The sequence below is a fragment of the Diorhabda sublineata genome, chromosome X (assembly GCF_026230105.1).
Source record: "Diorhabda sublineata isolate icDioSubl1.1 chromosome X, icDioSubl1.1, whole genome shotgun sequence".
In the NCBI taxonomy this organism is placed as follows: Eukaryota; Metazoa; Arthropoda; class Insecta; order Coleoptera; family Chrysomelidae; genus Diorhabda; species Diorhabda sublineata.
In genome coordinates this window covers 24,387,665-24,403,662 of record NC_079485.1, presented here as the reverse complement: position 1 = coordinate 24,403,662, position 15,998 = coordinate 24,387,665, and the positions used below count along the sequence as shown (strand labels likewise).

At 32.2% G+C, this 15,998-nt stretch overlaps 1 protein-coding gene across 20 annotated transcripts in view; it reads left to right on the top strand.

Moving 5' to 3' along the window:
• Positions 1–15,998, top strand: part of LOC130450706 (endophilin-A) — a 120,066-nt gene that overhangs the window by 66,791 nt on the left and 37,277 nt on the right. For all 20 annotated transcript variants that reach the window (XR_008910609.1, XM_056789284.1, XM_056789278.1 and 17 more), the window contains exon 3: positions 15,110–15,178. Coding sequence is in view for 19 of the 20 variants with exons in the window: in XM_056789284.1 (XP_056645262.1) it covers positions 15,110–15,178 (69 nt within the window). In the remaining variant the exon portion in view is untranslated. The remainder of the gene's footprint in view (positions 1–15,109; positions 15,179–15,998) is intronic.

Here is a 15,998-nt window from a genome sequence, read left to right as displayed (position 1 = left end):
CAACACATTTCTGGAATATCGATACTTCAATATTTTCATTATTAGTAGAACACATTGCGAATTCTATTTTAAAAAACACAAAATTCTAACTCTCCTCGCCCTCTTCATTTTAGAATCTGTTTATTTGGTTCGCAAACACTTCCTCAACTCAACAGAGAGACCCATGCTTGGATATTTACTTGACTATACCTACTTCTGGTCTGGTGAAAAAGTCCATTATTTTCAATGCGAAAAAATTATTCAATCAGCTACCTTCTGAAATAAGAATGGCAAAAAATTTTGATAAGTTTCAAGGTTTGACAAAAGCATTTCTGCTTGAGAGATCTTATTTTTCGGTAGCTGAATTCTACAATTTACCATAGACTCTTAGAGACTGGTATAATTCAATCTGTGATCTAAGATATTATATACATTATATAATTACTACTATTGAATTAAATCATTATTTTGTATTTTTATATTATGTAGTTTTGTCTATAAAATTGTAAAAATTTTCTGATGACAATAAAGATTATCTTTCTCTCTCTTTATTTATTTAAATAGTTTTATTTACATAATAAAATGAAATACACTAAACTATTCACTATCCACTAAATTATCCACTTAGACTTAACTGTTCACTAAGTCACTACCAAATACTTATATAATTTATTTAAATTTACCATTTGGTTTACTTGTCTATCCAGAAGGGGGGCATTAAATTATTTACTGACTACTACGGCTGTTAGACACTCGTTTTTATGCGTTATAATCATATCCAGATTGTCCCAAGTGCTAAATGTAGTATATTTCGAAAAGCAGATCTAGACAAAATCTACTAGCTGTTTCTATACACAAAAATTAACAATATTGCGGTCAGTAGAATGGTCTGTTGATTTTATCATTTTCTTTATTCAAAAATAATTACATTAAATTGGTCTTTTATTATAGTCCTTTCTACTTTTCTTTACTCTCATGATTTTTTTATATTACTATATAACAAATAAAAAAGTTTTGAGAGATCGAACGTCATTAAAGTTTGTCATTATGTTATGAAATAAGTCTATAATTTGTATCTTATAACTCTGTAACTATTAAAGGCTTACAAATTGAGTCTCCAAACATTAGGTAAACCACCATTTACGGGTTTTTAACTCAATTACACCAAGTTCCGTGTATCTGAACTTGTTGGCATGGTATATAATTATTCTTACAACACGGCACTCTAATAACCATTACGGTAGATATCGTTTTTGTAATTCCAGTAATTATATCTAAAAATTTATCAGATAAAAGGTTTTATAAATGTTTGATATTGTATAGCCAAATGCTGGTTAATTGTAAATTTGAGCAATATTATATTTAGATTCTGTCTTCCAAATCTCTTGAGAAGAAGATACTGAGAATATAGGTAGATTTTTCATACGAAAATATCTGGATTGGATCTCGGCGTATTTTTTAAATTGTATTATTTTTTGCATTTTGGCTGTTAGCACTATCCCGTATGGAATTTCCTTGGATATCTAACATTTTTTGTAGCAGATAACCGATACTATTGGATGCTCGTCAGCGTTCTAACGTAAACTCCATGAATGAAGTTATAAAAAATACTTACATCACAATTTTTTGTGAATAGGCTCGTAGTTGAATGTTTTTTGCAATAGTTAAAGAAAATTTGAAGAAACTTTGGGGTTTCGACTCCAAAACGAACTATGCGTGTCAGCGCTCAAACGTAAAGCTGATGATTTTTTTGCGCTATGAAAAATACTTACATCATAAGTTTTGGTTAATTGTACAATGTATGTACAAAACATGTTTAAAATGTTTTATCCACTTAATCTTCAATTTTTGGTCATAAAATTATGTAACTTATTATAATGTCATTATATGTCTGTTCAGTTTATGTTAAAAAAAATCGTGAATAACTTCACAATGGCGGTAGAGTAGGTATATCTCGAAAAACATGTCGTAGATTTGTTTTTTTATTTTATTTACTGGAAATATTTTAGAAACTTTTTGGAGATTCCGATGGCAGTTGCCACAAAGGATTTGTAACCACGTGGTTTAACTGAACATATATACAGTATGGTGCAAATGGAAAGAATCAATTCGTTATTTCGTAAACCGGCGACTTTAAGGAAAAATCTTGAAACCCGTCGATTTTTATTTTAAAACGGGCTATTCGTATGGATACGTTTTTATTTTTGATGTCATCTATGCGAGCGTGAGCCTACTATAGAACCAAACAAAATTTCAATGTCAAAATATTTTAGAACTCAACATATTCTCCTCTTAATTGGATACATTTATTACAGCGAATCTGCAACGTCTCTAGACCTTTAAAAAAATTGTTTCTTCTTGCTCTGCAAACCAGACCTCCACAGCTTTTATTACCTCCTCGTTGGAAGAGGAATATATATATATATATATATATATATATATATATATATATATATATATATATATATATACTTCTAAATGTTCTTGATTTTACGTCTCTTCTATTCTAAAAATAGTTTTTTCTAAGAATTTTTGAAAGATAAACATTTCGACTTCTGTTTATCAAAATATTTATTAATATAAATACGCAATTTGTCAGTGTCAATAGTCGAAACGTTGATTTTTATCTTTCAAAAATTATAAAAAATAAAAAAATAATTTTAAAACAGGAGAGACATAAAATCTGGAATATTTAGAACAATAAACATATGAAAACGTCTAAGAAATAAGAAATTTACAGATTTTCTAGATAATTCCCTTCACTGTTTACACATTTTTGCCACCTCTTGGGAAGCCTTTTGATATCGAAGAATTATTCCTTGGGTGAATCGGCCAGCCTTGTGCACCCCAACTACTCCACCTCGTCATAGGTGTTGAATTTTTGACCAACTGGACTCTTCTTTCTGTCATCCAAATATATGGTAGCTGCATCTCCCACCCCAAGTCTGTATTGTATAATGAGTAAGACGCGCGATATGAAGGCACGCGTTATCCTGGAGAAGAATCGATTTTTGCGCTGGAGTAATCCTCCCGTTCCGCGAGATAAACGGGCTTCTTGTGTGTTTTCAAAAATATTAGAGTAGTATGTAGCATTTATGGAATGTGGTGTGCGCAGGAAAACAACGTACAGCACTCCTCGTAGCACAGTGGAACCATATCGCCCAAAAGCGGGGCAAAATAAAACATTCTAATTATTGATCTGAAATCTCACATTTGAGTAATTCAGGGGTCCCTGACTATAAATTCCATGTTGAATTGACAAAAACTCACCCCCTTCACCCCCAACAACCACACTCTTGCATGAAGTAGTGCATACTTCATGAAGCAAGAGTTAGGTTAGGGGTGGTTGCAAATTTGATGTCAAATTCACAAAATCTCATCCTCTTCACCGCCTGGTTACAACCCCCTTGCATTTCATCCCATACTGTATTTAGCAATGAAGTCACATATCACTTCCAAGGTTTGATCAGAACTTAACCATTCACCTCCTAATAAAATTCGGTCGGCTCTTGTCTTATTTTGGGTTGCTCTAAATATAAGGACTAAACTTTGAAAGACCATAAAATAATAAAAACGCTTTTTTTACATCGATATTAATTTTTGGGCATAAGAATAAACACTATTACAGTAGAAAATTTTTTTACTAATTCACACAATTTACATAACTGAAAGGGTAGTTTCTATATTTTTGGAAAAACCAAATCACTTCTACTTATAACACAAAAATTCTTAAAAACACTCAAAATGGTTAACTATATTCATTAGTACAAACTCACTGAAGAAGATCGACTTCAAACTGGCCTAGACATGTGAGAAAAAGTTTAAAAAAATTTTTCTTCGGCAGGTAGATATTTAATTTGTTCAATTATTTATTCTAATGACTGAAAATGCAAAAGTTTGTGCTCCAATTTTGGAGGTTTCAGCATAAATTGGCTATTTTGTCCCAGAATACCAACATATTTCTCTAAAATATAAAACAGGGATTTTATATTGTTCTCGAATAGGATTTCTAAAAGAGACGATGCCGTTACAAACTTGATCTTTAAAAAAATCCAAGTTAATATACTTTTCCACGACATGCAAAACCTTTCATCATAGTAAACCTTTTTATTTGATCGATTTCTAAGAGCTTCTACAAATGAAAAGACAAAGCGGTATTCACTTGATGAAGTCGACCCACTCAAATTGTGTTAGAAACGATGGATTTTTACCGAATTTTTAACCGAATCTTTAAGGAAAATAAAGGGTATTGTTGTAAAATCGAGCTATGAACATTTTTTTCATACAATACTTGAGCAAATTTCAATCTTCTTTCACGGCTGGTACATACAGCGTGTTTCCAAAGTAAGTGATCTGATAAATTGCCGTAGGCAATTCACTATTCAATTTTAAAACGAAAAGCTATGATAAAAACGTGACCTGTTAATAGGTTTGTTCCAGCAGTATGCTCTGATCATATTTCGAACTTGATTATGCATTACTTGACTATAATCTATTACGAACACCATTTTTGTTTTCACTGGACCATTCACTTTCACCTCCACTGTCGACTAAATTCTTTATCTTTAAAATATATTAACACCTGATAAAGCACGATACACGACCTAAAATATGTCGTAAGTTTCTAAAGAATATCTATCTCAATCAATTTCCAAAGAGTCTTTTCACAAATTATCAAACACAAAATATATATTGTAGTCCATGAACTCTTAACCTGTCCACACACTTTTCAGAATGTTTGACTAAAGCTTCTATTCCACTATACAACTATAATGCATCTTTAGAGTCAAAATGTTTAATTTCATTGGCCTTCACCTTTGTGGACAAAAACAGTTGGACGGAGCCAAATCAGGAGTATATGGTGAGTACTCTAACTTTGTGAAGGTACATTCGTGTATATTAGCCTTAGAAACCAAAGCAATGTGGTCTGGAGCATTGTCTTGAAGTGAGTGCACACCTCGGCTGATTTTGCCGAGCCTTTATTCGATAATTTCTTGATGTAGTACGTCAAACTATTATACCGCGTTAATGGTTGTATTTGATTCTCTAAAGTCAAAGGGATACCTTCGCAGTCCTAATATATTGTAGCCATCACTTGTTTGGTGCTTTTCGTGACCTTTGCTTTTTTGGCATGGGCTCTCCTTCCCGATGCCACTCTTTTGGATGTGTACAATTGATCGTATTACACTTTCTTGGTTCTCGCGGCAAAGCTCTAAAAATCGATCACAACATTCTACTCGACGCTACTTTTGCACTGAGAATCCGAGACACCCATCTTGCAGTAATTGGTATCATATTTAAATGTTCATGTAGGATCCTACACTTATTTTGGAAATGCCAGTATGTGCTGCAATTTGGAACAATTTATTTCAATAATTTCATGTTTCCTGAAGTAGTCACCATTACAGGAACTCCCGCACGTGAATTATCTTCTTATGATTCTCGTCTCCAGCGAAACAACTTAGAGCAAGTTTTAATTGTTGAAAATAATGGCCACAAGTCAGTGTAAACAACCTCCATTCTGTTTTTGATTTGTCTTGGTGTTAACTCTTCTTCAAAAGTCAAAAATGGTATACCAGAGCGAATTTGAGACATATTTCGAGTGGTCATTCGAGCATTACTATAATAAAAAGGATCGAAGCAGCTAACTGAAACTTTTTGTAAGGCTTGTAAGACTTGTCACTGACGCGTGCATAAAGATTTTTACGGGTTAAGAGCTCCTGGACGCAAAACCTATATGTGGGAAATTGGGACGTACGAAAATGTATTGATACCTAGTTAGCCTAGAACAGTTCCATGTTTAAACAAAATATTGCGTTACCATAGCAACGAACAATAACTTATTAGACGTGTCAATCTGAAGAGTGACGTCAAAAAAGTGAACCAGAGTTACGCAATGAATTAAAAGAAAAAAGATGTCCACCGAAATTGTGAAAATCGGAAAATTGGAGTATCGAGCCATCATCAAGTACATGTATTTAAAAAGGTTAAGAGGTAATCAGATTTACGAAGATATGCTTAATACCCATGGTGATCAATTTTTTTCATATGCGACCGTGGAAAATTGGACTGCAAGCTTCAAAAAAGGTAAATTTTCCATTGAAGATGATGACCGATCGGGAAGGCCAGTTTCTGTGTCAGTTCCCGATCATATCGATGCAGTTCATGACATAATTTTATCAGACCGTCGAATTGGGCTAAAACGGTTATCTGAAGAACTGAATATTTCATAAGAATGCGTTCATCATATAGTTCACGTCAATTTGGACATGAGAAAAATTGCTCCAAATGGATCCCCAAATGTTTGAATGTTGACCAAAAGCGTGCAAGGGTAGAAGCATCGCGTTCGATCTGTGCTCGATTTGAAAACGATGTAGACTTCTTAAACCGAATTGTTACTATGGATGAGACTTATGCACATTTCTACGATCCAGAAACAAAGCAACAATAGATGGAATGGCTACACTCTGGTTCTCCAAGACCTAAGAAGTTTCGTGTCCAAAATCTGATGGAAAAGTTCTTGCTTCTTGTTTGGGATTGCCATGAAGTAATCACGATTGATAAGGGTAGAACAATATCTGGAGATTACTATTCGACATTACTGACCACTCTACGGGAAAAATTAGAGAGAAAAGATGCGGAAAGCTATCCAAAGGTGTTTTGTTTTTGCAGGCCAACGCCATTGCACATAAATCTCATGTTGTCATGCAAAAAATTCGTGATTTAGGGTTTGAATTACTAGAACACTTCCCTTATTCACCAGATTTGGCTCCGTCCGACTATCATCTCTTTCCTCAACTGGAAAAAAGTTTAAAAGGTCGTAAATTTTCTTCCAACAATAAAATCTGTGGAGGTCTGGTTTGCAGAGCAAGAAGAAACATTTTTTTTTGATAGGTCTAGAGACGTTGCAGTTTCGCTGTAATAAATGTATCTAATTAAGAGGAGAATATGTTGAGTAATAAAATATTTTGACATTGAAATTTTGTTTGGTTCTATAGTAGGCTAAGAATTTTTCGATATATCCTCGTATTTGGCTATTATTACTTTCTTTCCTAATTAAACTATAGATTTATAGAAATTAACTTTAAGTATTGTACTGTCTATTCAGTTGTTGATTTTTTCGTTACTAATTGGCAATTGCGTTTCACGAAATCCGAATCTTATTATTCATTTTTCGATACGTTCCTGGAACATATTCATAACCGTTAAATTAAATGAGTCAGTGATGCTGAGAATTCCATTTACTTCCTAATTGTTTTATTGTAATAAACATCGTCCTCATTAATCTCAAAATTGTAACGCTATTCAAGTGTAGGTGCTCGCGAGTTTGTTCGTGACATTTGTAAATCCCAAGGGACTAACTCGAATGGAACCTTGTTAGCGATGTTGTTAAGCAAAATGAAGTGTGAAAGTCGACGAAATGGCTAGTCATGAATTGTGTTACCAGAAAAAAAAAGAAAAATCTTATTAATTTTCGCAAATTTGAAAGACTTCAGTAAAAATTTCCTTTTATTTAAAATTAACATTGAGGTAACTATATGTACTATGTACATGACATGAAAAAGGACACTACATGTCAAGGCAGGAGTCAAAAGGAAACTAATAAAGAATAAAATGATTGAAATTATACAAAGGTATTTTTGAAACAAATAAAAATACTATAGGTATCACACTCCGCTTTCATTGAGGATGTAACTCGGAATAAATTCATTAGATATGTTTTTATTCCTACTTATAAGCAACCTTGTATACGAGTGAGGTCACAGGTCAAGCAAAATTTATTTGTTAGTAGTGATCTTAAGTTGGCAGTTCTACATCGGAAAAAAGTTGTAAAAGTCCCATTCCAAACCTCGCTCCTAACGACTTCATACACCTAAAATTTTTCCTTGGTGGTCAATCCTTCAACGATGATCACAAACATGTTACCACATGGTTGAAAAAACAAACAGCAACCTTCTATGAAGATTTCCTTGAAATGAATGTGTTTCTTTTATCTGTATACGTTTTTTATATAACCAAACGGAACTTATTTTCTGGATACACCTTGTACCAATGAAATTGAAGAGTAGAGTTTTATTTAAGTTATTTTAAACCCATGAAACGAATATCTTGAACATAATTGAATCATTCGTATCAATTCTGCTTAGCATGGTTTTCAAAGCCACCCTGAAGCTTGGTTTATACAGTCAAAATTAAGAATTAACATTAAATTAATAAAGTTAATTATTAATTCTAAAGTGTGAAATAGTTTTTTAGTCACATGCGCCCTAAAATATAATTATGATATTACAAATACTCCATGTTCACAGTATTGCAAAGTTTCATGTATCTCCCAGTGTAGGTCGTTGCTTAGGAGATTTCTAATTAATATGACTCCTTGATTAAAGTAGTTGTACTGTTTGTATATCTCTGCTCGCTATTTTCATTTAATTAGTTATATTCTGGAAAGTTTTTCTTTGGAATATAAAATAAGGAAAAATTCATAAATTATTACTCACTCTCATAAATATGCTGGATATTAGTTTATTGAAACGAAAAAAAGAAATGCTTGAATTCTAATATAAGACTTCTGAATTCGGTAAAAGAAAAACTAATGCAAATATTCATGTCATTTTGTGAATAATGTCAAGTATAATATATGAAATTTGTTCTCCAAGTAATCTCAAAGACGATATCAAAATCTGGCTTGTATGTATGTATCTATTGAGGTATCATATACACTGCGACCCAAAAGATCTATTGTACCCCTCTTTCTTGCTGCGATATTGGGGAACCCAGTGTTTATAGCTGATCCATCAATCCCACTCCTTTTAGAAAATCGAGTATATGGGATGGCTGTAGCTGTCAAAGAATTTCCGAACATATTCCAGACATAGCTAAACAACGATTTCTTTGGAACTTGGGGCAAAGAACAGAGCCATGAACCGCAGCCTAGTACTTCAAGCTCTGAGTTAACTGTTTCTGATATCGGACCACTGATGATGAGGTCTTATCGATAGTGGTGATGATTTCCGCTGCGTAAAGTTTTTGAGCAAACAAAACAATAAAAAAAGTAGACTAGATAGTTTATTTTTGTTCGTTTTGTTTCAATTGAAATAGAGTTAATAGAGTTGTGACAATTTTTTTTTTCAAAAAGTGTAGTGTCTATCCCACTTTTACCCTATACGGCTGCTCGGTATCTTGTGTGTCCACCTTGAAAGTTCAAACAAATCGCACGATGTTATCAAACAATGCTCCAGTATTGTGGATGTCCGGTTTCACTATCAATTAGGTTGAGTTGACTAGATTCTGCTCTCAATAAATTATAACATCAATCAATCAAAGCTGTACCTAGAATATTCTCTAATACTTGTGGGATAGCTGGTATATTTAGCCTTTTTATATAAAAAAGTTGCATAATAAAATAATAGTTTTGAAAGGTATACTCTAAATTCAAGTTTACTTTTATAACATCATGTCTTTAGAAAAAATAAAATTCCCATTTTTCCACATGACATGAAAATAAAATGGAGCATTGGACAATCAGGATACGATCTCCGTGGAACAAGTCAATAGTAAATATTTGTAAAGGTCGATTTTCTCTTCTTTAAGAATGATTGTGAAACAGATGTTTTAACAAATTGCCTCGTTTATTAGGATTTTCAATTTGTTTTGATTCTTTTAAAAAGTCAATACATTTTCTCTTTCGAATTAAATTCTTGTTGTGTCATGGTAAGTTCGGAACTGAACAAATTTAAATTTATTCACAACAAAAATATTTGAAACGGTGTTTTAACGTTAAGAATACTAGAAAAATTGCTATATACAGGGTGAGTCTCGAGGAACTTATTAATTTGTGAAATTGACCATAAACTTTAATTGGCTATAGTAGTTACACAGCTCATTTCAATTTTTTCATGATGCAGTACACTACTATCAAACATTCGACTGGTATTAACTAAACTTATACATTCCAGGAACGGCTTTGTAAAAATTAATGAAATGATTCGTATTGAATATTGCACTCTGTATAATATTTTTTTAATGTTAATGATAGTCCCAGAGCTGACTACAAAAATCAGAGTCGATAGGGTGCGTGTCATTTCAGAATAAGAAAAATTTTCATTCCAAATATACGCCGATTTTCTTCAATTTTTTTCAGGGGTTTTCCGGCCTGCAAAACTTCTGGCGCTATAACACCGCTCTTAGTTGAAACACCAAAAGCCTAATAAAAAGGTTTACTTTCGATCATTTCTTAGGAGGGTTTTCGGGCCTACAAAATTTCTTGCACTATTACACTGCTCTTATTTGAGGTTTAAACCCCACGTTACAAAAGGTTTCACGCGCGCACGTTATAAGGTTTTTCAGCCTCTGGCATTTTCATATCCGACCTGTGTGGACCTTAAGAAGTGGCTTAAGAATACATATTTCTTCTGTGTGTATTTACGTTATGTACTATTGTGTTAGCTTTGGTAGAGCTTTTGTTACTTTCATTCAAAATGCTACATCAGTTTTTGACCACATATGCGAAACTTTTTTCTATGGGCTCTGTAATGGTAAAGGTAGAACTGCTGCTAGAGAATATCATAAGAGATTTCCTGATCGTCAAACTCCTAGTCATCCAACATTGAATTATTTGCGAGAAAATGGCACTTTTTCTAGTGGAAGAACCGAACGACATCTAGATGGAGCGCAGGACCATGACATGAAATCCATAGGTTGGAATTTTGTAGATGAATCAACAATTAGCGACCAACGCTTTACAGGACAACATTTACAGATGAAGCCTAATTTACAAAAGACGGGATAAATAATTTTCGTAAGGCACATGTGTGAGCAGAGGAAAATCCTCATGATATTCGAGAATGTCGTTTCCAGTTAAGGTTTGCAGTTAACGTGTGAATTGGCGTCATAAATGACCAATTAGTAGATCCTCACTTTTTTGATGATATTTGAAGAGGATAGGTCTATTTGGACTTTCTACAAAATATTTTCCGAATTTGCTTGCCAACGCGAACGTTGTTATTCAAGGTATATATTTTCAGCATGATAGGGTATTCTCCCACTTTTTACTGGTTGTAAAACAATATCTAAGTAATGTTTATGGCAATAGGTGGATAAGACGTGGAGGTTCTACAAGTTTACAAGCTTTTGTCTACAAATTGTAATAATATTTTGACAATAAAGCATTTCTCTCTCTCTCTCTCTCTTGATCTATTTCATGGCCTTCAAGATCCCCTGATTTCAATCCCGAAGATGTTGAAAAATTAAAAATTCCTATTCATTAAAAGTCACTAGTTTCAATTCATTAACTCATGATTCATACATACGTGGTAATGCAATTAACAAATATAAGTTGCTGATTCAACAATTATTTCATTGAACTGATGATTCTGCAGAATTGCATCTTTGTGGTTCCAATTGCATCTATTTTCGTATTTATAATTAATATTGTACACTGTATTTTAGTTATTGTATAGTGTTTATTATTCCAATGAAGTATCTAGTCAAAAACTAATAGCGTCATAAGATGAGCTTTTTGTGTTATTCGAAAACTGTGAATGAGTGTACAAAAAAAAATAAATTGCAGTCATGAAAAATTTACTTACATACGCCGTGGAAACTTTGAGACTAACAAATATGGAAGAATAACAATTAAGGATATATGAGAGGAGAATAATTAGGAAAATTCATGGACCAGTGAAAGTTGAAAATAATGGGAATAGAGGACTTATGAACTATGAAATTAAGAATGTATTAGAAAATTAGGATATAGTTAACATAATCAAAGCAAACAAAAAATTCATTGGTACGGACATAAAGTCGGACCGGCGGAAGTCTTCCATCACGTGACTAATACGTTAGCACCAATATTCATCTGAATCAAATCAAAACTTCACGAATTGGTAGTTGAAAAAGAAATTTAACTTTTTTTAATCATTTGTATTTTATTTATATGGTTAAGATTAACATATTTGGCAAACCTCTTCGAAAAAACCAATAATTAACAAAATTATCTCAAACATTAGCACTACACTTTTCCAATACCTCTTTACACATACTCAAGACCCTCTAATCACCGTATCCGTCTCTACGAATACACTTATTACAATATGTCTTGAAGTTAGCCCAAATAAGTTCAATGGCATTAAATTCGTAATGGTGGGGTGAAAGCCTTAAGACTTTATGATCATGTTTTCGAAACAATTCATCAATAACATACATTTTCTTTCCGGTACATTTTAGCAATTTCATTAAACTCAACATTGTTGGCTTTTAACTAAGTAGCTGAATAACTCATTCACAACTTTGTAAAAACTATTTCTTAAGCAAAAAAATAGTTAATTAAACTTGGTTTCAACAATCCGACTAGCGTACTCGACGAATGTCAAACTATTAAGAACCCAGTAACCATGTACAAGCTGCTTTATATACTAAATGTTATCGAATACAAAAGCTGTAATTAATTATTAAAATTGATATTTATAGTCTTATAGAGTCACATCAATATAAAATAAAGTAAGTAGACAACAATTAGGTATTCCGAGACGATAAGTCAATGGAGGATGAAATAAGGGACACTATATATCACTTAACTATATGATTAACAGATCCTAATGGATCCCATCAGGAGTGGTGGGATAATTAAGTGATAATTTGATATTTTTTTGACGAAGGTTGCTTTTCTGCGCATTGTCCATTACTATTAATGACAGTTCTTCTAAATTAGGAAATAACTGTGACGCAATCCACTTTGTAAATATTTTACTTTATCGTAACCTCCTTTTTTAGGTACACTTTTAACATTATTGTCTTGCCAAGAACTTAATTTCTTTCCTTTGGCTTATATCCATGTTTCATCTACAAATATAATTTGAAAATACACTATCACGATTTTCTCTATATTTTCGAAAAAAAGATGCTCGTTGGCTAGCAATATTCGTTCGTTCTACTAAAGCCCTTTTGTTGTCATCCTTTTTATATTTAAATTCCAAATTTTCAATAACACCGATAAAGAGATACTTCCAATGGAAAGAATTTCCTTATTCTTCAGTTCGTCATTTATGGTTTTGACAGTATCATGTAAAAAATAAAAAGTTTAAAATTATCTGATCTGTATACTTATACTTCATTAAACTAGCAGTTTTCTAAGAATTTCAGATACCACACTCTAAGCAACTGGTGAAAAATCACACTGTTTAGATAATACTGCATGCACTATGATGTGGAATCCTAATTTTCCTTAAGTTTATTTAAAAATTTTATTGACTTTAATCCAATGGTTAAGAACATTGGACGGTATTGTTTTATTATATATATATATATATATATATATATATATATATATATATATATATATTTTATATTATTTTGATTCTCTTGGGTACATCCTCTGTTTTTAGTATTAATTGAGGTGTCAGACTGAGTGGTGTTCTGAAAATTTGATTATTTTCCTTCCTTTTTTAAGGGAATATAACCTTTTTACTTTTCGGAGCAGTTTCAACTATCTAAAATTCTTTTAGCTCCATACCCTTTTCATAATAAGAATCGTCAAATTCCTCAAAATACCATTTTGCCATTTTTTCAAATGGCGTCTTCAAACTTGAAACGTGTACTATATAGATTGTGTACTCTACAGTGGTAATTTTCAGGCAACTACAGCCATCTCTAGGTCAGGGCAGGTACTTGAGGGACCATTCTCGTAATAGATGTTGACTTTATTACAATACCAACTAAACAGCTGAAAGGTTGAAAAGACCCGCTGTTGCTTTTCTCCATCTCAAAAAATTCAATCAAATTTATAACAAACTCCTGTACTCGTGAATTAAGCTGTTTTCCATTTTTTTGAAAAATTTACGAATTGTACAAAATTATAAACACTATTTACCACTAACATAAGCATTGTAAACTTCCCGTCACACGGCGTTATAGGGATTATAAAAGGTCAAAAGTTTACAATCTGATGATATATTTGTACTTACCGATGTAAAATTCAATAAAAAGTCAAATAAGTTCTTAAAAGAACTGATTTCAACAATAAATACAAGGGAAATCCAATAATTCCCTAAAAACAACACAGTAAACAAAGCTCACGTCAAATTCAACTTTTAGTACAGTCAGTTATTCATGTTACGTCAATTATATCGTTGTCTCTTTTTACGATGACCGTCAATTGACAGAAATTATTACGTATGTCTTGTAGTTGGTCTTTAAGAGAACACAATCGATTTAAGATTATCATGTCTGATTTCTTTTGATAGAAGAATATAGTATGTGTAAAATAAGTGTTTGATAAATCGTATATTGAGTCGTGTGATAGAAGACTTCCACCGATCCGACTTTATTAAAAGAATGGAAAAGCGACAGGAGATAAGGAAAATTATAGAATAGAGAACGAACAAGAAAACATTGCCAGGAAGACTAAAAAATAGATGGAGCGATCAGATTGTACAAGATATGTAAAGTCTAGAAGTATGTGACTGGAATAAACAGATACACAACAAAATGAAATTGAGAATAGTCGACGCCGCAAAAAATGTATTTAACTGTAAATAAGTAGTAATAAAATGTGGCCTGATCTCCCACAAAATAGAAAGTTAATAAAGCTCAATTTGAGCGACTACAATTCTAAATAGAATGTACATCATTATGATGACTATCATTTTCTACAAAACATTTTAATTCTAAAGAAAATTTTAAAATAAAATCAGCAAATCAAGACAACATATAACAAGCTGTTAGTTAAATCGTATAGAAAACCGACAGTCGAGCATTAGCTATAACAATACAAAAGACTATTTTTAATTTAGAATTTATATTGTCATTAATTTGGATAAAAAAGCTTACACTATTTAAAACCCACATCATGCTTTTTAGGGGTTGATGATTATCATGTTACATGCCGTTCGAGCGGCCTTATTGATATGTTACAATACAACTAATTTAATATTTTTTAAGTTTGAATCTAACCTGTGTCTAATTACCTAATCAAATTTATTAAAATAAGGGAAACATATTTTTTCTCATAATGGTCGTTAATAAAGGCGTAATCGCTGGTTGTTAATTTTATTGAACCAACTTTCTATTAGGAAGTACTCTTAAAATACAATAAAAATACGGACGTTTCGTATCAACTGTATTATTGTTTCAGTATGTCACGGAAAAAATGGGAGGAGCGGAAGGTACGAAACTGGATTTGGATTTTATGGATATGGAAAGGGTAAGCACATTTTTCTTTACTAGAAAATAATTACACTCTATTTACATATTTACAATTTATTTGTTAGAAAAATTATTTATTCATCCATATGATCCTCACTTCTCTATCTATCTTATAAGTCTCAGACGTCAATTTTACAATTCTAGGACATAGGAATCTACGCCTTTTTATCTTGGGAGAATTACGTCCATTTTTGTCCTACGAACTTTTTAGATTATGTGCAGACGACATCGTAATTATGGCAGAAAATCACATAAAAATGGAATCACTAACAAAAATTTGGGTAGAAGAGATAGAAAAATTTCAAATGGAAAATGACATAGAGAAATACTAAACAATAATAAGAAGAACAAATGGAACAAGTCACAATTTCTGAATATCTTGGAACAGTAACAACAGAGCAAAATAGAAGCAGAGCTTACAAATAGAATAAAAAGTAACAAATATATACCATGCATTGAATAAAACGGTTTTCAATAAGAAAGAGATATGAAAGACTCATTCACAGAGCCTCATTTTGTTTAAAGCTAACCTCAATCCGTGTTAATTTACTTGTACTGTTTTTCTTCAACTATTTTCTCGAAATTTAATATATGGCCTCTATTTCTATCCATTAAAAAAACAAGTCTTCATTCAATTTTTTTCATCGTTAAGTTTCTACTGTAAAATTTGCTGCTACGGAGTTACGAGGTTTGCGACTTAACCGACGATATGGAAGTTCATGGTGGGTTACTGACAATAGAATAGTAGAGTAAACGCAATCGATATGAAATACCTGAGGAAAATAGAAGGAAAAACTAGGATTGATAGAATAAGAAAT